This window comes from Fusarium odoratissimum (assembly GCF_000260195.1).
Source record: "Fusarium odoratissimum NRRL 54006 unplaced genomic scaffold supercont1.30, whole genome shotgun sequence".
Lineage (NCBI taxonomy): Eukaryota > Fungi > Ascomycota > Sordariomycetes > Hypocreales > Nectriaceae > Fusarium > Fusarium odoratissimum.
Genome location: NW_022158714.1, coordinates 359,884 through 378,525, shown reverse-complemented (window position 1 = coordinate 378,525; position 18,642 = coordinate 359,884). Strand labels below are relative to the sequence as shown.

Below are 18,642 nucleotides of genomic sequence, written 5' to 3'. Positions count from 1 at the left end.
TTAAAGGCATGGGACATTATTGTCCAAGCCCAGCCGGTTTTGAATGCGGATCATCCGGTTCCGAAAAGTGTCATGCAGTTGATGGCCAACACGTCTAGTGTGGAGTCTACCACTTAAGCGGAATCGGCCGAGATGGACAGATAAAAACCGCGGGTTTAGATGGAAATCGGGAGACGATGCAAGTCAAGTAACGTGAAGATGTTGGTGTAAGAGAAACAACGTGACATAGGAGGTGAGCAAAAGAATGCGGTGAGGAAAAGGACAGGACGAGACTTGCATGAATAATGCGAGCAAGTGGACTTGGAGCTGACCATGGCATTATGCGCTTCTTCGCGCGAATATCGTGTCAAGAGAACAGCTAAAATAGTTAGATGCAAATGATCAACATATTGACGATCTTTAGCTACGGCGTTTGATACTGTAGATCTTCCAGAATGGGGAAACGGACGATATTTACTATGACGTTCCGAGACGTGGCTGGTCAGAGTAGCATCTTGACAGCCAAGTACTCACCCTGCACCATTCTGTTAGAAGTGGTGATGCTGGCAGGGTCTCGGAAACACTCTTGCATGCGGCTGCTGTTGCGGATTGGATGAAACATCCATTCACGATGTTTGCTGGGTTGGTGAATGACGGTGAACAAGTGAGCGCATGATGAAGAGAATTACGCGGGTAACAGTCCAGCTCTGTCTGTCAGTCTGATGCATTCACAAGTACGTCAATGAATCCTTCTGAAGGCCAGAGTAAACCACGCCACTTCAGAGGCTCAGCAATTTACAACGTTCTGACGATAAATAAAAAAAAAACGTGGCATGTTGGACGAGAAGCGTTTTGGGACGACCTGAGTTGGGGTTGGTTGTGCTGTCGTTGCACTCTGGTGAAGAATGGTGATGACGATGATGTCGATCTTATCATGATGGTGGGTGTGATGGCGACAATTGCGTCACAGCTGTCACTGGCCTAACTAATACTGAGGGTACTCCTAGAACTTTCCTTGCAGTGAAGCCATCCATTCTCACTGAGTTAACAAGAAACATTGATTGAGCTGAAACTGGAGATTAACTCAAGACAACGCACGCATAATAAGACAATGCCAATAACCAAGACATGCATGAAAGTTTCCGTGGGCTCCATCTTGTCAGTCCAGGCAGTATCCGACAGGGGAATTATGGTCTAGGCTCTAGTGAGGTACTTTGACGATACTTGGCTCGCAAACTAAGACAAAATTCGGAGTCAGAAGCCATCCGCTGAACCCGATAGGAAACCCCTGGGCAGCCTAACCAGAGGCACAGCACAGACGTGGAGGACAACGTGTACTTGGTTGTGAAGAAGCAGGCAAGTCACCAAGAGATCAGGGCAGTATCAAGTCTGGTCTTTTATACGAATATTCATGCGATTGAGGTGAAGCATCAGCTATTCACTAACTAATGTTACAGATTACGATGAACAACTAATTTCCCCCTGTTCCTATTTATAATCCCTGCTGCTGATTTTCTTCTCCTTTTCCCGCTTTCTGCCCAAGGGAATTCCACTGCCCTGGGATGGCTGAGATTTTTTAGTTCGGCAGCAAGTGGGGTACCTAACAGGTACCTTGGACCCCCGTAACTCCCGTCCCGAAGTCTGGTCCCGTCCCCTTCCACCTAAAACTTGACCCTTCCCTTCCCCGACTTACCACCTCAACCACAGGTTGCCAACTCAGGGCCACTTCCCTCGGCTGCGTCGCTTTTGGTCTCTCGATATTGCTCTGCTCATCTGCTCGTCTCATTGCTTCAAACTAACTCCTATACCTCTCGTCTTTCGTCCCCTCGACTTCACCGAATCCCTCCTTCGACCTGACGGGGCTGGGCTGAGCTCAGCAGAAACGCGAGCGCGATGAATGCAATTCAGCAAAAGTGTCGGCCGAAACACCAGGTCCTCGTCCTAAAATGCTATCCGCGGACTACGAAAGGCGCTGTAGATGTGAAGCCGAATAGCAGCGAGCTTAGCTACCTTCTCTACTATGCTACGAGTCGTCGCTCCAAGATCCAGAAGATTGGCGCTTTTTTGGAGAAGAAGACAGCTAGCGACGTCTGGCGTCTACGTATTGGGTACGTCGCATATCATTGACTTTCAAAACGTCCATGTGTCAGATCCGCCCTCTTCGAGGCTCCTCCCGCAATGCGATCTTGCGTTTGGGGGACTTGTCATGATCAGTTGGAATCCATGATTGCTAATGTGACCCTTGGCAGGAATGTTCAAGTCACCCTACAAATTCTGTCAGCCTTGATGGAAAAGCTTCACAAGGACTCGGTCCTGATTGCTCCATTCGTACTCAAAATCCTCGACACCGTCCTCCGCTCTGACGATATCACCATGATCGAGTCCTCCCTTCCCACATTTGCGGCCTTTTGCGATTATCATGACGCCGCGTTCCTCATGGCTGATCAGGCTTACCTCCGACAATACGAGGAAATTGTTCGATTGTACGTTCAACTTGCTTCGACAAAGCCTGCGCCGGGCAAGGAATCTCTCACCACCCCAGTTAAAGTTCGATGGAGGAATGCGGGCCTTGAAGCTATTCGTAGCATCTCTACGGCGGACGCACTATCTTCCATAACGGGCAGTCAAATGGATGTCATCATGCCTCGCATTCTCGAGAACTTGTGGTCCGAGACCCCCGATTTCCTCGAAACTCTACACCAACGGCTCGAAACGGAGGAAAAGGTCGACACCGAAAAGCAGCTTCGACGGAGAACTAGTATCGCGACAGTTGGGACTGACGGAGCAAACGACCCGAATCCTGTTGCTCTCTCCGGAACTGCCGGTGATGTCGATAAGCTTGCAGAAGAAGAGGTTGGCGTATTGGCCCTCCAATGTTTGAAGAGCATCTTTATCGTCCCTACCCGTTCTCAGATCCACGGCGCAACCGTCTCTCTCCTCGGATTTATTCAAGAAAAGGTTACACAAGGCAACGCTGTGGTGGAACTCCATGATGACCGAGAACGAGACAGCGGTTGGGCTATCAGTATATATGGCATTATCTCGCGCTGGGCTCCCGTGCAAGACAGATACACAATTCTTGTTGCCGCTCTCGAAACCCTACTACGGATTCCCGTGCAGGACTCTACACTGGACGAACAACTCGCATTGGTAACAATCATGAGCTCCCTCCTACGGTCCGACGTCAACCTCATTGGATTGAGTATGATGGATGTTCTCCTTGGTCTGATCAAGCAGATGAGGAAGCTTTTTAGGATGCGAACACCGACCAGCCAGAGCGATGATGGCAACGCCGCTGCCGCGGAGTCTGAATCAGTCGTGCGCCAGAAGACTAAGCATCTTGTGGGCAGACTTGAACTGTGCATTGGCGACCTGGCTACCCACGTTTACTACGCAGATCAGATCTCAGATATGATTTCCGCTATTATCTTACGTCTCAAACCGTCTCGATCTGCTAGTGTCAACTCTTCCCCTGGAGGCGAAAAGAACGGAAACAATGAAGCTGGACCGGGCGCCTCCACCATCGAGTTGAGCGACAGCCAGCAGCTTGACCATTATTTCTCCCTCAACACGGGCAGAGCATCTGGCCTCCGAGCTATCAAGGAGATTCTCCTGGTTGCAAACCCTCAGAAGAAGCTCACCGGCAACATGGGGTTGTCCCGCAACCCTGTGCCAATTTATGTTTGGGAGGGAACTCACTGGCTTCTGCGCGATCCAGATGGTCACGTTCGTAAGGCATATATGGACGCTCTCATTACGTGGCTTGACCGAGAAACTTCGTTCGCGAATGAGATCGCTGTCGAGGAAAAGCTCCCTCGTTCCCGCTCGTCTCTCAAGATCAACAAGGAGACCCGTAGAGCCGTTTCAAACGCCTCCCATCGAGAGCGAGGATCCAAGCCACGACACTCGCAATTTCTGGCGTTGCTACATCTGGTCATCTACGATAATGCCCTCCAGTACGTCGAGTACGAGAATGATCTTGTCATGCTCCATATCCTTCTTACAAGATTGGTCCTACAGCTGGGCGTTAATGCCGCCCGATATGGCCTACCAATGATTTACCGACTACAAGAGGATATCCAAGAGATCGACACGCCTCTGTACAAGGTCCGGACTGCGGCCCTCTGTCATGGATACTTTTGGGCACTCACTGAGAAGTTCGACTTCAAGGACTCTGACATTGGTATAGCGATTGAGCAAGAGGTGGCGCGCCGTAGAAGAAAGGGTTTCTGGGTACAAGGCATTACCATGCCACCCCCAGAAGTTGATACGGTTGGCCTTCCAGGTGAGGCGCGCCCACAGCCAGATTGGGACTCTGCTTCGCTCGAAAGAGAAGAACTGCTTCCGTTCGACGACAGAGAGGCGCTCGTAGAGTACATTGTGTCGCACTACCACGACAGCCTTCAAGCACCTCCTGGCAGCCCGGGTCCTTCCCCAGGCAGGGTTCTTTCAGGGCCGATCCTTGGTTCAACTCTGACTGGGCAGGATCAGCCCGATTCGGAACTGCCAGCTGTATTCCGCGAGCAGATGCTGGCAGACTGGACCAGAGATGCTGCGGGCGCCATGCTTGCCGCTGCTGGAAAGTCGGAATCTTTGACAGGATCCAAGACAGAAACCTCGGGCACACACCGAGGCCACCTCACGGTGAAGACGAACGGAAACGGATTCGCTAATGGGAATGGACCGACATCACCTTATGGAAGCCAGTATAATCTAATGAGACCTCACTCGTCGCATGGCCATCGCGAGAAGGATCGCGAAGGAACAATTCCCAAGCACCGTAAGAGCAGCTTACGGAGTGCTGTCTCCCCCGCCCATTCAACAGGCAACCGAGGTACCGTTGCGTCGGTGGATCAGCTGAAGCTCGTGCTATCAGGCAACCCTCCGCCTAAAACAGCCATCATCGGGGACGATGACAGCGGAGACAGCATGGTTAGCTACGATTACAGTCCTTCAGAGATGAGCTTTAACCCTGCTACGCAGAATGACCAGCCAAGTAGCCCAACAAGCACCAAGCGTCCTGGCACGGCTTCCAAGCGAGGACCTCTGAGCGCTCATCCTCCTCTTGGAGGGGCGCCAGATTTACATGACGATAACGACCAGGAGGACGAGGCAGTTCCTCCTGTGCCACCGCTGCCAGACGTAAACTTGCTCGGGGGAAAGAGGAGTCCCATCCAGTCGATTGAGACGTCGTTCCAGGATAAATCGGCACGGCGCAGTCTGACCAGCCGAGGAGGGGATGGGACTCGGCCTAAGTCGGTACGATCACAGAACACGAAGACCATGGATCTGCAGGATCTCCTCCGAGGAATTGATAGTCGGCCGAGCGAGGGAAGTTTGGGTAATGTGACAAAACCTCCATACTAGGGTATATGGATATAATAGGAGTTATGGAGTGAAGGAAGGGAGGGTAATAGCGACGGTTGATTTGATTTGTAGAATAGCGATATTGGTGTAATTTGTAACAGCTCTGAGCAAAAATGAAAAATAGTATTGTCATCGCATTGTTGGTCTTGATAGTTGCTACCATGGATTGAACCATTCGGATTGATCAACAGTTTATGAGACTAATCCTGGTGATGAGGGTGATCCTGGTGATCCTGGTGGTCCTAGCATGGAGGAATTTGCTTGATGGAGATTTTGCAAGGGTCGAGCCGGTTTCAGATCGGCAACTAAAGGTACTAGTTTACGGTGCCTCTTCTGAGGTTAGAGGCCTCGTAAACAATGATGCTATATTCGTATGCTGAAGCCATCCAGACCGAAGCTTGTCAGATCTCTGGTGGCCGCGAACGAGGCCTGGGTTTCGCAGAGGAGATGGCTTTTTATTCCATGATGAGATTTCTTTCGAGCCAACCCTTTACAGTCGATCATCTCTTATCTTTTCTCTCCAAGATATCACGTCCTCACATCCCCTGTCATGGGCTTGGCGCCATGGGGGCAGTGCAGGACACCATTAATTCGTCTTATTTCCCATAGAGTGGTCCCCAAAGTTAAGGAACAGGAAAGTCCCCCGCGATTGAAGGGCTCTTGGGAGACTCCTCTCTCGTCCGTACCAATCCTTGTTATAGCTCCCGTGCCCGTGAGAAGGGGGCAGTGCTTCTTATCTTACCGTCTTCCCTTTCTCTCACTCTTTCTCACGCCATTTTTAACTCAATCTCACTATTGTTTATTTTCTGTTGTGCTCATTCCGTTCCTTCTAATATTCTGTGTCACGGTTCATTTACCGGTAGCAAACAGCAAATATCGCGCTCGTATCTCGGCAGACGTCGCTAACAGCAAAGCGAGAGTGGTCTGTTTATCCAATATCCTCAACTTTCAATGCGTTTTACCGAAAAACAAGGAAAATAGAGGATACTTATTCGGCGTGTCGATTTCTGAAACGGAGCATCGGGGTCGAAACAGGGCAAATTTACACGAAACGAACACTTGGGCAGGATATTATGGATGCGCGACACGCTTGACAGACTTGTTTTTTTCGCGACGACAAACGAAAAGAGTTCATCTGTGAAGTTGGATGAGGTGTTGGTGAAACGTTGGCGGATCTGAAGGAGCTCGTTGTTGGTTTGTGCGACCGCGACATTTATTCGGCATTACGATATCATTTTCAACCTCACCTCAAGTCACCTCATCACATCACATCTCACAAAATCATAATCAAACTCAACCATGGACGCTCCAAACCCTCGACATGGAAGTCATCCATCGGACTCGATCCCGGACGCCGCATATCCCAACGACTCTCCTTATCGACCCGGCGATAACTCACCACAAACCATGGCTACTCCCGGCGCATCGCCATCCTCACCATCACCACAGTCTTACTCAACACCACCACCAACACACTTCGGCGCCAGTATCCCCGCATACTCCAGTCCAACGCCATCGCCATGGTCCCCCGCTATACCCTCAAGTCCGCCACCTCCATACGATCCGTCCCGTCCGCCAGCGATATACTCTCCACTCGCACCACCATCGCCAATCTCCCCACCTCCGCCTCAGTATCCGCCTTCAACGCCTTGGCCATACCCGCAAGGCAGCAGTTCTGGCTCTAGTCTGAACGCACCGTACAAGATGGGACCTGTGGCTACGGCGAGAGCACGACGGAGGAGAAAACTGCAGATCCTCGCTTTGGCGCTTTGTGCGGTGATGATCTTCTTCGTTGCGTTGATCATGGGGATTCTGATGGGTGTTGTGAAGGTGCAGTGGAAGAACAATGACGATGATTAGGCTCGATTAGCTGGGTATGCACCTGTCACTCACAGTTTACTTACTTTTCTTTTGTTAATATTTATTTACGGGATATTCGGGCTGTGGATGCAGCAATGGCATGGCGTTGGGCATGGGTCTTTTCTTGATAAGAGGATTTATCTGGAAGTGAAGCGATTACCACACAAAATACAAATGGGCTCGTTTTCATCAGATCTGGGTTTTCATTGACGCGTGATGTGATGTCTTGTTCATCATGCGTTCACCTAGTTACACATTGAGTGGAAACCATCTTCCGTACAGCACATCAGCAAGTAAAGGAAAACCATCATCTCCTTGTAGAAGGCGTTCTCAAGCCACGCTTTGAGAATTCAATCCATACCCATCTACAAGCCTTTTAGGTCTCTCTTAGGCGGTTACACTATGTGTGAAGACTAAGGAGTATAAGTTGGTGTTCAAAAGTGAGGAAGACAACCTAGCTACCCTGTATGGCACAGACTTCGAGCATAGCACATGAGTTTTGGTCTATATCAGGACGAGGCCAAGTCTTCTGAGACAGTATGAATCACAGACACATTCTAAGCCTCCTTCCATTGTCTACTACTGCATAGCATTCGCTAAGGGACGTTACAGAGGCGTCAACTTTTAGCCTTCCATCGTTAGCACCAAGAAAGAATGCCCAGGCTCCAGGCCTCACACCCACCCAATTGCACATTCCTGGGGGAAATGACCCAGCCAAGAGCATTGTGGCGAGCTGATAGACGAGATGAATCAATAAAATTACATCAGGATGAGTCCAGATAGCCTTTTGCGGCGTTTGGTCGATTACTGATGTTGGCACATGATGAGTGTTGGTGAGCCATCTACTGGCTGGGAATTATTCCGCCGCCAGAAGCGGGAGTGGGAACGGGAGCCAGATCCAAGATTACAACGGGGGAAGAGGGAAAATGACCCGATTTGAGCAAAACTTTAAATGATCGGCGATTATAGATTACCCCGGCTATGGCCTCTTGTTGGCTGTTCAGTTTTAATTGACTTTGCCTTTGTCACTGGATCAGGCTCAGCCTTAACAAGCCCACCGTTGGATCCGGACTAGATCTTGATAGAAGGGCACGGGAGAGGGTTACAATTCTGGTCGAGCGCCAGAAAAGTCTATCATCCCGCCCTCTACCGCGGTGTTGGGTTCAGTTGGCCGACGTACGTCCTAGATCCAGACCTGACAACTCCTTGAACACGGCAAACGCGTATCCTCCGTTAGGCGAAGTTGAAGTTGTCTCTTTTCGCTTCAACTCATGAGCGTATGCAAATGGAGACAAGAAGAGGAGCAAACAATGCATCGCATAGGAATGAGACATCAGTTTCATCTAAACCTTTCTTTTCTCATACATACACCGAGTCCTAGAGGATCTCACCCTGCGCTGCGCCATGAACTGATATTTGACGTGTCGTTGCGTAAAAGCTAAACAGGGCTGAAAAGGTCCCAGAGTGGCTTGTTTGTAACGTCACTCGATTCGATCCTAGATCCGCAGGGCCTAGATGGGGCTGTTTGATACCACTTACAGCCCCTATCGATGATGGCAATGAATATCCCAAGGGGGAGAGAGGGAACAATGATTCACATCTCAGCCTGATATGTACCTTGTTGAAACATGAGCAAATACGACCATGTCGAGTGACTGTATGCAAAGACACCTTGGACGTTACTATGCAGGCTCAACGTGCAGAACAGCTCATCATGGATGCCGTAGCCGGTGCAGGTACAGAGCGTTTCTTTCAAGGATGTTCCCGGCTCGACTACCGATCTACTCCGTAATCTTGGGTATGGATGCCTCAGATCTGTTTATGTGAATCTGACCGTGCATCCGGGCATCGACACAGATGCAAGTGGTGAAGAGTTTTCACATCAACACAAGGGCAGGAAAAAGCATCCCGGCGAGGATGCATACACCAGTGGAGCAAAAGGACAGGTACCGTTAATAGTAATTGTTGACTCATTAACTTTTATTTTTACGCCTTCGAATAGGCTATCCCTTTGTTCCGACCCAGGCCTGGACTCGGGAATCACTTTGTACTTTTGTGATCTGTAGGATGATCTGGAATGATGTGCATGTAGGGGAGGACGAGGCGACACACTCGTAAATGCACTCTTTACTGCCGTGACGTGGTGGAGATGTAATGGTGGATAAGTTACAAGATACTTGCAGTGCAGAGGACGGAGGATCAAACCCAGATATACTCGTGAGTGTGGCCATTCATGTTGATCGACTTCACCTACTAAAGCAAACTAAAATAATGCTTCCATGACGTCGGGTCCAAGTGTGCTGAAAATGGCAGGATCAGTGCATATGGAGACAGACGGCATGGAAATGGCAGTGGGAATAGAGAGTTGTTCCGCGCAAGGCACGTGGCAGTACTGACAGCGGCCTGCAGCCTGCCAAGCAGTCAGGCCTCAGCCTAAATTTAGCGGCTGGTCGACTTGAATTTACCCCGAACACTCAGTAAGACAATGTGCCCACTTGTATCATCATCATCTGCATCCTGCATTGCAGCTCGTCGCACGCAAATCATGATTTGCATCGCCCAGAACCACTTCTGATGGTGACATCAGTGCGTGCCATCTCCCAATCCTCTTCCTGGTCCCGGCAGTCAATAAGGTAAGCCAAGCCAAGCCACCCCAGGCAAGGATCACACTCAACACCGGGCCCAGCAGCCAGCCTCTCCCGTTGGCACTAGCTCACAGCAATTAGCGAATCCTCACTCGAGAAGACACTGACGTTGGTGATGTGGCTTTGTCCCGTATCTCAACTTCAGTATCTCCAGACTGGATCACTTTCTCAAGCGGCCGCTCGTCAATTCAACTCTTGGTCGATCCCGGTTCCAAGGTTCACTCGGTTGTTAGAAGCGGGTATTTTGCATAGCGCGTTGCCAATGACCCTTCAGCCTCCCCTCCCGCGGCGAAACATGCTGCTCCCCCGTCCCCTGTGGCCGAGGCCTAAGACGTCTCCGATCCACGCCCCAAGCTGTCTGCTGTCATCCTCCCAAGGACCCACCTCAACTCCGCCGCAGCTGCAATCCAAGGCTGCCGACCGCCCAAATCGTCCGCCATGTCGTCTTCCGCTACCTTTAGCCCTCCGCTAGCTCCAACTGTAGGGGACCAATGGACGACCATCTTTAACCACGGCATTGGGAGCCCTCCCGAGCTACTGGAGTCAAGCTTGAGAAAAAGATACCGAGGGAAACCAAAAATAAATCTGGCCTCATCACAACTGGGGTTGGTGGCATCTTCGTCCAAGGTGTTCCGCTTGAGCTCTCGGTCTCTTCTCTCCTCACTCCTGTGTCGTGCACCCTCAGTCTGTAATGTAAGAGATGTTGATGTCGTCGCTGCACTGACATCAACGCAGTTAATCATTGGATCCGAGACATTCAGGAACGTTGCGAAACTGGTACAGCAAGTGGACCACTAAACGATACCCTTGCACCAACATTAACCGGGACCTGACGCTCCATCCGCGTGTCCCCTACCCCTTCTATCCGTAGCCCATCAATGGCAGTTGAGCACTGCCTGGTTCAAGCTCAACTCGGGTTATTTGGCTATTGACCTTGAACAATGCAGTGTTTCCAGGGACCAGGAGGCTTTGCGAAAGTCGCCTGGAATCAGCTAACTCACTCATGAGCCAACCATATTCTCTATCCGGCTCTCTCAAACAAGCCCCTCCATACCGGACCCCAGCTAGAGATCCTCAACTCGGCTTGTGTTGGCCGAATCTTTTCGTTCTATTCTTCTCATGCCCGTGTTCCTGATTGCCATCGATTGACAGCTGCCAACCCTGGAAGATAACTGGCTGCCGAGAGTCACTCTGGTAATGATCTTGCGGCGCTGAATTGCCCCGGGGTTTTCGCCTCATGCCCCATATCGTACTCAGTCTATCTGAATTTCGCCAGTTGTCTCGTGGTTCTCATTTTGTCCAGTCGCTTTCATATATCTTGTTGCCCTTCACAAGCTTATCCCTGTACCCGGCTGCCACAGTCTGCCGATGATACATTGCTCCATCAACCTTCTTTTTCACTGACTCCCTATTACTACTTTACTCTGACCCTCATTGATGGATCAGGCCCCTCCACCTTGACATCTTTCTTATAAAGACCCCTGGCCAAGTTTTGCTTTTGACTTTCCCCCTCCAAATTCTCATTGTTATTACGGATGCCTGTTCCTACGCTCTCTTTTCTCATTTTGCAGGTCTTAGCCACGTTCCCTCCCTGTTATCCTCGAGTTATAAGTTGCCTCGTTGGCGCCCTGTCTTGATTGCGACTGTCGAGAAGCTGCCATCTAAACTGGTCTATCAGACAGCGGCGGGTATAATACATCTCTTAACCCCCGACATACAAACACGCAGACAAACACATACACAGCAACAATCCTCCTTACATCACTCTCATTGCCGCCATCATCACCGTCATTCTCGAATTAGGTGCTACGTACCTCTGGACCACCCAGTCATATTAGATTCGTCCCAAGCTCTAGTCCAGCCGAGTCCAGCCCGATCCAGCCTGGTCCCGGGCCTTGAAGATCTTGCTTTCGGTTCAAGCCAGTTCTAGAACGCCAAAACTTGACAACCATCACATTTAAGCACTATCCTCTTTTTTAGCATTCGAATTCTTGGGGCGGTGCTTGGCCTTAATTCAGCCAGAAACAAAATCACCGTCTTTCCCCGGCCATTCTCATCTCCCTTGCACTCTGAGAATCTAAGTACCAACCCAAGCCCGAAAAAAGAGGCGCCGTTCATCTTGCATACGTACCCTTCCCTTCGTCTTCAGTGGCCGCCCTCCGCTTCCCCAAGGAAAAATCTCGAGCTAGCCGCCACGGGCGCTTCCCAGACTCCCGGTCCTGGGACCAAACGAGGAAACTCAATTTCAGGCATCACAAATCCTGGACATTTTTATTTGGTTCTAGTGTCATCCATCTGGCTGGCTCTATCTCCCCTCTTGGTCTCATTTATTCCCTCCTCCCCAAGCTCGTTTTCACACCATTCTTTTTGAGCTTGACTCAACATCTCGGTTCTGCCCGTGTCGTGTCTTCTCCCGGCGTGCGCGTGCTGGTTTCTTTCAACGTCGCAACATACGATTGGGTGCTCAGCTATCAAACCTCAAGGCTGTGAGGCTCCAGAAACATACATAACCGCAACCGGCCACGATCAGTCTCGCCTTTTTTTTTTTTTGTGTCCCATTCCTCACCAACAGTTCCCCGATCTATCTGTACCTGTTTGTCGCCAATTTGTCGACTCTCAGACTTATTAGTGTCTGTTTTTTTTTTTCTTCTTCTTTCTCCGTCGCTCGGACTGTGCATTGAAGACGTTCAGTTTCACTATTATCATCAGCAACCCCAATCCTTCTTATCGCTTGATTGATATACAGTTTTTGAGGGGCATACATTGCTTGTCACTCGCCTTGCTTAGGCATACGCTCGCTCATCACGAAATCCTCTGGTTTTATTTTTATCACCATCATGCCACGACATTATCACTACCAACCCAGGTTTGGCTCATTCACCCCTGACGCTCCGTTGTACTTGATGCTAATTCACTACTCAGTCGCGAACTCCATGTGGTAGTCCTGGGAGCAGGTTCGTCCATACCCAATACCGCACCACGCCACCCTTTCGCTTTGACTCTCCCTTTCTTACGTGTGCGCTTGTCTGACTCGTTTATCATTTGGCAGGCGGCGTGGGCAAAAGTTGTTTAACTGGTGAGTTGTCATTCTCCCTTGGCCTTCGCCTTCGCCTTCCCCTCGTCCCATGTTCTTCATGTTGCTGCGCCTGCGTCCCACCGTTGCATCCGCAATCCTACTACGCTTCCCTGTCTTCCCCTTTGCAGCACAAGGCTCATGCGAGAACAGCCCAGTTCGTCCACAATGAGTGGATCGAGAGCTATGATCCCACCATAGAAGATTCTTATCGCACGCAGCTTCAGGTTGATGTGAGTATTGCGCATGGCAACAATGCCACTACTTGACCCCTTCTGACTGACTCGCTCGTCTCAGGGACGTCAAGTTATTCTCGAAATGTGAGTTTTTACACCTTGATTGTCTCACCACTCAATCCGTGTTTGGAGAAGAGCTGTCACTGACTCGGCCTCTAGCCTCGATACTGCGGGGACCGAGCAATTCGGTAGGTCCTCCTCTATGTCTCAACAACTTTCGCACGACCCTCGTACTGATGTTGGTACAGTCGCCATGAGGGATCTGTACATGAAAACCGGCCAAGGTTTTCTTCTTGTATTCAGTATCACATCGTCTTCCTCCCTAAGCGAACTAGCAGGTTTGCGCGAAGAAATTATCCGGATAAAAGACGATGAAAATGTACCTCTTGTTATTGTCGGTAACAAAGCCGATTTGGAGGAGAATCGCGCTGTGCCCCGAGCCAAGGGCTTCTCCATCTCACAACGATGGGGCGCACCCTACTATGAGGCTAGCGCGAGGACAAGGAGTAAGTTTGCCCGACCACTCATGGCTTCTTTCGCCGCATTCGGACTAACAATATGCAGCCAACGTTGATGAGGTCTTTATCGATCTCTGCAGGCAAATGTTGCGTAAAGAGGACGAACAACACGCGAATGACGGACCCAATGACGACTACAAGTATGATCACGGCCGAAGTTCTCATAGACGTCAACGACGTCGCCGAAAGAAGGATTCACCGCGATGTGTGATCCTGTGAACTCAATGAACCGCTTTCAGAACATTGGCCACTGGATGGCATCTAAACACTGGAACACTTTCACTTCTCTCAATTTTCTAGGCCTCGGCATTTTCCCCTCAATTCTCTTACATTTTACAGCACGTTTTACGCGGATCACGGCCATTTAAAATAAATCTATCAATGATATCTGGTGTTTTCCGAAGGACCACATGGACGACCTCGCGGTCTCATGAGGCGAAACGAGACCGACGCGTATAGACGACATAACGCATCACACCGAATCGAATAGAATCGAATCGCATCGCATGGCATCGCATGCTTGAGCTAAGCGACTGGTGTTTTGGGATCGACAACTTCCCACATTGTATTCCACATTACGGCGTTGGTGGCGTTGGATATCGGACCTGGGATATAGGTTCTACACATGTTTATTGCTTTCAGGGTTTTATACGGGTATTTTGTTCTACTTCTTGAACTACGGTGAGATGGATAAGAAACTGTTGTGGTATGATCAAGTAGGACAACCTTTGCATTGATACGAAATGCTCCAAGCGACGAGAATGAAGCAACATAGGCTATGCAAATGCAGGCATTTACCAGCTTCTATTCCGATATGACAAGGGTGACTTTTAGTTTCTGCCCAAAATATTACACTCCCTGGGGCTCACTCGCATCTCGGAACTTCTCTTGAATCTGTGTGGCAACACCACGTGAACTATCCTCCAAGTCTTCGAGTATCGCTGACCAAGCTTGACTTTACATTGCAGCCGCCGTGAAGTCTGGCCACGAATTTATCGTGAAATGTCACACGGCATTCATCCGTCATCCCATGTGTCACCATCCTCTAAAAATCACTGCATGAAGCTGCGACAAGCCGCGTGTTCAGATCACCCCAACTTATCCAACAACCATTTGTGCATTGATGCCACAACTCATCACATATACGAGATCTTATCTTATAGTCACAATGAGTCATTCAATTCTTTATTTGTGTACATGCCTATGGTCCTGTTATCCATTACGATACGTCTCATGCTATCCTCATGACTTGGTAATAGTCTGCATACATGATCTCGTGCGTAACCAACCCTTGGCTATGACGTGTCTCCAAAGACCGATCACAATCCAACTGCTCAAATATCCATGAAACCGACACCGAAAGCGACCGCACTGGGTCCTTGACGATCCTCGGCTGCCGCTCACTTGCGTCGCAGCATGCCCCAAATGTCAGTGAAGATACCAAACCACCCCTTGACTCTTTCAGCGGCGTTCAGAAGCAAGATGAAGCGTTTCACAAACGCATCAACGTTGTCATAGTCATCAGCGTAGCACTCCCATACAGCACGCCCTTGACCGTTGTTCTCAGAGTCCTGGACGGCCATGAGAGCATCCACATCCTCCACACCCTCCACACCAGCGGACTTGAGCTTGGGACCGACACAGAGTGCACGGCCCGCAATCTCTTCATCAGAAATGAGGCGAGTGGCAGCATCAATGACATCCTCGATCATTGCCCCGCCTGCTGTGCCTGAGAGGAAGGCTGCTTCGATGGGGAGCTTGAGCATGTTGGACTTGGAGACATAGTAGGGAGTGATCATGTTGACACGAACGCCACTCCGGAAAGACGTAGCACGAAGAGTGCGGAAGAGACCAAGAATAGCATGCTTGCTCATCGTGTACATGGTTTGAGTTGGGAAAGGGCACAGAGACGCAAGCGAACCGACAAGAAGCAGGCAACGATCTCGCGGGGAAGATCCATTCTGTGGGAGCCAGTACAGGGCAAGGTGAGTGGTATAGGCAGCACCAGTGATGTTGACATCAAACTGAGCCGTGTTGGGCTTTGGAAGACGTCCATTCTTGAGAACAGGCTCTTCAAACTGAATGGAGACGTCGGGAAGGATGATGCCGGCGTTGGGGACGACAATATCGATGCCTCCATGAGGGCTGACGTGAACAGCCGTCTCAAAGAGACTGACCTGTGATTCCCAGTCGGTGACGTCGCAATGCTGAAAAGCAAAAGCTGAGTCCGGATACTGAGTAGTAAGTTCAGCTACGAGCTCTTCGCCCGCTGCGTCAGCGACATCGCCGATGATGATATTTGCCCCATGCGATGCCCATTCGCGAACCATGTGAGAGCCAAGACCGTTAGCACCGCCGGTGATGACAATAGTCTTGCCCTTCAAAGTTGTGGCATCGTAGGGCTTGGACACATCGACGGGCGGTGACTGGCGGATGAGGCCCTTGATATTGTTGGTGGGCTCCATAGCTGACTGTTGTATGTACTAGGACAGGTGAGATCTTTGGTATGAAAAGAGTAGAAATGATCTCGGCAAATGGGGTAGTGTATTGACTCTCCAAGAACAGAGTGATGGACGAAACGAACACGGTATGATAGTGATTGCGATTGTTGGAAAATGATTTACTGACCTGTTAACCCAAACAAATTAGCCCCAGCTTCAGCTTCAGCTTCAACGAACCTAGTCAGCTATCAAGCCAAAAGCCGTTGGACCAAAAATATCCCCCGTGTGGAGTCTGAGCCCTTTTTTGCAGGGTCCAGCCCAATCTCACCTTTTTGATCTGCCTATCGTATCGTGTTGTTTCCTTGGAGGCCCGATGAATTAGCTTTAGCGGGTCGTCTCGAGCTTGGTAGGTATTGGATATCCACTCCAGAAGTTGTTGATGATGCCAACGCTTTGGGATCCGAAGACCAAGATGAAGATGAAGAGGAGAAGATGAAGAGGGGAGAAGAATGCGGCACATGAGTTTCCAGTTGCTTGGTATAAATAAGGCCCCCATTTACAATGAATCCTTGCTTCTTGCATTCACTGTTAAAATGTAACGCAGTTCTACTGACGAGTCCAGTGACAGTGATGGGAACATCAATGCCCAAACAATTCTGGGCTCGTAGAACATAAATCCGATGAGCCTCTCCAACACTCACCGATGAAGTGATAAAGGGTTCTGATGCACATCGCCATGTTCCCTTTCACCTCTTGTATGCCCATGGCTGTTCGAAGCTTAGCAGTCTCAGCCAGGCTCATGTCTATTTTCGGACACCACAGCAGACAAGAGTTTCCACACCCATATCTCAACAGAGGCTACATTGCGGGGAGCCACGACCGAAGATTGACATTCACTAGAGCCCAGTAGCCTTGGTATGCGAAGCGTTGTGGTATAGACAAGATTTCGCTATGGACTTTTCCCCTGTGATTCGGAGGCCCAGCACAATGAAGTGCTGTGCTGGGCCTCTGGTGCCGAACTGCGCTGTTTGAGAAAGACTCGCTGAACAATCTGTTTTCGAGACAGCTGCAAGCCCCGAGATGGCAACGGTATATCCATGTTGAGGCTGTGTAGTTCGGAATTTGGTGAAAGGTTTTGTGAACTTTGACGTGCTGATTGTCAATTGCCCTTTCTCAGGCCATTTATCCATTGAAACACCCGGCATGAATGCCAAGTCAGCAAATAGGCAAATTATTGCTGGTCAGGCGACCGTTGATCTTATAAAAGAGATTTGGCAGTCATCTTCGTCATCACATATGATCGTGCGGATGATAAACTTGATCACCCTCATCATTGCTCAATGTAGGTGGTTGATCTAGGAGGGTGTGGTTGTCATCGTCTAGCCCAGGAACCTTGAGCTGCACGTCTGCAAAATAGCTGCTAGTCAGTCTACCGTATGCTGAGGTAGATTCATCTGGTGTAAGCTTTCAGCCCCTTGTTCTAAGCATCACTTCCGCCAACTTGGATGTTCTGATTCATCTGACTTCAACGCCGTGGTACAAACAGCCCGATGCTGAAGCAACGACGTTTGCTGACCAAAATCATGTCAGCAAGGCAAATGAGCACATCAGAAAAGCCGAACAGGAAATGCAAGAGGGGAAAAAAGGTTTTGCGTTGAACCAAAAGCTATCCCTTGCTTTCGGAGTATTTCACACAGTCGCGCAGGGGATCGTCTTCCCTCGTCATTAGTGACTCTGTAGTTATCTCCTTGTCTCAAGGCAAGGGTTCAATGTTAGTGTGAATAAGCATATCCACCCAACGGCTTAGACAGTGGCTGTCTAGGACTTTAGTCTGTCTTGAGAAGGGAGAGAAGATTTGAATGTGTCACATGAGTATCGACGGTTACCGGACACCGTCGATCATTTCGTCTAGAATTTGATGGATCCCAAAGTCAACACCAGGGCACGTCACTCATCAGCACGCATTGTATAACTTGATTGCATTGTGGTCCCATCCGATGTGAAGCCAGACCCGAGATCAACCGCCCTTGGTCGGTTGAACCAAGTTTTTTAGACTGAATATGTTTTCTCAAAATGGTAGTCGTAAGTTTGCCCAAGGAGTCATTACACCAGGCATCCAGCCTGGGGATCCAGTGATACCACCGGGATGTGACGGGCTTTAGACGCACCAGCTCCGACCAACGGGCCTGGCACGCTTATGCCTCGGTGACCTCACTCATGGACTAGGGCGCAGGCCTGTGAATTGGGCTGGACTGTTGGCGTTAAATGCCACGCCAGGGGATCCCTGTCGTATCGAATATGGTAGGGTGGTTTCCTCCACACAATGGTCAGAATCAATGACCTGGAAGTAGCAGCCCCATGAGAAGCAATCTAGGCTTTCCTTTCTGTGCTGCAATAAACACGCGTTGTGAGACGTTGCTAGCACCATCTTCAACTTCAGATCAATGGCTGGGTTCTGTAGAATGGTCAACTCGTTTAACGTATGTGTTTGGCAATTTCTTTACCAAGACCCTGAATTTGTGC

At 49.9% G+C, this 18,642-nt stretch overlaps 4 protein-coding genes across 21 annotated transcripts; 3 read left to right on the top strand and 1 right to left on the bottom strand.

Annotated features, from left to right (window-relative positions):
- Positions 1–1,635: 1,635 nt before the first annotated feature.
- Positions 1,636–5,512, top strand: FOIG_13095 (protein EFR3). Of its 3 annotated transcripts, XM_031214159.1 has the most exons (3): positions 1,653–2,087; positions 2,229–4,911; positions 4,963–5,512. In XM_031214159.1, exons 1-3 carry the CDS (start codon positions 1,873–1,875, stop codon positions 5,344–5,346), a joined length of 3,282 nt encoding a protein of 1,093 aa, XP_031056307.1. In that variant the 5' UTR covers positions 1,653–1,872; the 3' UTR covers positions 5,347–5,512. The 3 variants fall into 3 exon arrangements, with proteins under 3 accessions (XP_031056308.1, XP_031056306.1, XP_031056307.1); XM_031214160.1 differs by having other exon boundaries at positions 1,636–2,087; positions 2,240–5,512; XM_031214158.1 differs by having other exon boundaries at positions 1,636–2,087; positions 2,229–5,512.
- A 418-nt stretch (positions 5,513–5,930) lies between these two features.
- FOIG_13094 (uncharacterized protein) lies at positions 5,931–7,898 on the top strand. The gene has a single exon (XM_031214157.1). It carries the CDS (start codon positions 6,646–6,648, stop codon positions 7,204–7,206), a length of 561 nt encoding a protein of 186 aa, XP_031056305.1. The 5' UTR covers positions 5,931–6,645; the 3' UTR covers positions 7,207–7,898.
- Positions 7,899–10,609: 2,711 nt separating this feature from the next.
- On the top strand, positions 10,610–16,748 carry FOIG_13093 (uncharacterized protein). Of its 14 annotated transcripts, XM_031214151.1 has the most exons (9): positions 10,610–12,717; positions 12,774–12,805; positions 12,901–12,927; positions 13,078–13,157; positions 13,222–13,244; positions 13,320–13,348; positions 13,409–13,666; positions 13,725–16,265; positions 16,328–16,748. In XM_031214151.1, the coding sequence occupies exons 1-8, from the start codon at positions 12,689–12,691 to the stop codon at positions 13,895–13,897; spliced, it is 651 nt and encodes a 216-aa protein (XP_031056295.1). In that variant the 5' UTR covers positions 10,610–12,688; the 3' UTR covers positions 13,898–16,265; positions 16,328–16,748. The 14 variants fall into 14 exon arrangements, with proteins under 14 accessions (XP_031056295.1, XP_031056294.1, XP_031056302.1 ...); XM_031214150.1 differs by having other exon boundaries at positions 13,725–16,748; XM_031214149.1 differs by having other exon boundaries at positions 10,967–12,717; positions 13,320–13,666.
- On the bottom strand, positions 14,790–18,055 carry FOIG_13092 (uncharacterized protein). 3 transcript variants are annotated; one of them, XM_031214141.1, is made up of 2 exons: positions 16,448–18,055; positions 14,790–16,306 (listed from the first exon to the last, which is right to left on the bottom strand). In XM_031214141.1, the coding sequence occupies exon 2, from the start codon at positions 16,141–16,143 to the stop codon at positions 15,079–15,081; it is 1,065 nt and encodes a 354-aa protein (XP_031056289.1). In that variant the 5' UTR covers positions 16,144–16,306; positions 16,448–18,055; the 3' UTR covers positions 14,790–15,078. The 3 variants fall into 3 exon arrangements, with proteins under 3 accessions (XP_031056289.1, XP_031056288.1, XP_031056290.1); XM_031214140.1 differs by having other exon boundaries at positions 14,841–16,161; positions 16,448–18,020; XM_031214142.1 differs by lacking the exon at positions 16,448–18,055 and adding an exon at positions 16,307–16,347 and having other exon boundaries at positions 14,841–16,161.
- Between the last annotated feature and the right edge of the window lie 587 nt (positions 18,056–18,642).

What these genes read in the sequence shown, in the direction of transcription:
- FOIG_13093 (XM_031214143.1), top strand. Translation starts at nt 12,689, where the DNA reads ATGCCACGACATTATCACTACCAACCCAG. An exon ending in TGTGGTAGTCCTGGGAGCAG is followed by an intron (nt 12,806 to 12,900) that starts GTTCGTCCATAC and finishes ATCATTTGGCAG; the next exon opens with GCGGCGTGGGCAAAAGTTGT. An exon ending in GCACGCAGCTTCAGGTTGAT is followed by an intron (nt 13,158 to 13,221) that starts GTGAGTATTGCG and finishes CGCTCGTCTCAG; the next exon opens with GGACGTCAAGTTATTCTCGA.
- FOIG_13092 (XM_031214140.1), bottom strand. Translation starts at nt 16,675, where the DNA reads ATGGGGGCCTTATTTATACCAAGCAACTGGAAACTCATGTGCCGCATT. An exon ending in ACGATAGGCAGATCAAAAAG is followed by an intron (nt 16,162 to 16,447) that starts GTGAGATTGGGC and finishes CACCTGTCCTAG; the next exon opens with TACATACAACAGTCAGCTAT.
- FOIG_13095 (XM_031214158.1), top strand. Translation starts at nt 1,873, where the DNA reads ATGAATGCAATTCAGCAAAAGTGTCGGCCGAAACACCAGGTCCTCGTC. An exon ending in GTCTGGCGTCTACGTATTGG is followed by an intron (nt 2,088 to 2,228) that starts GTACGTCGCATA and finishes GACCCTTGGCAG; the next exon opens with GAATGTTCAAGTCACCCTAC.
- FOIG_13094 (XM_031214157.1), top strand. Translation starts at nt 6,646, where the DNA reads ATGGACGCTCCAAACCCTCGACATGGAAGTCATCCATCGGACTCGATC.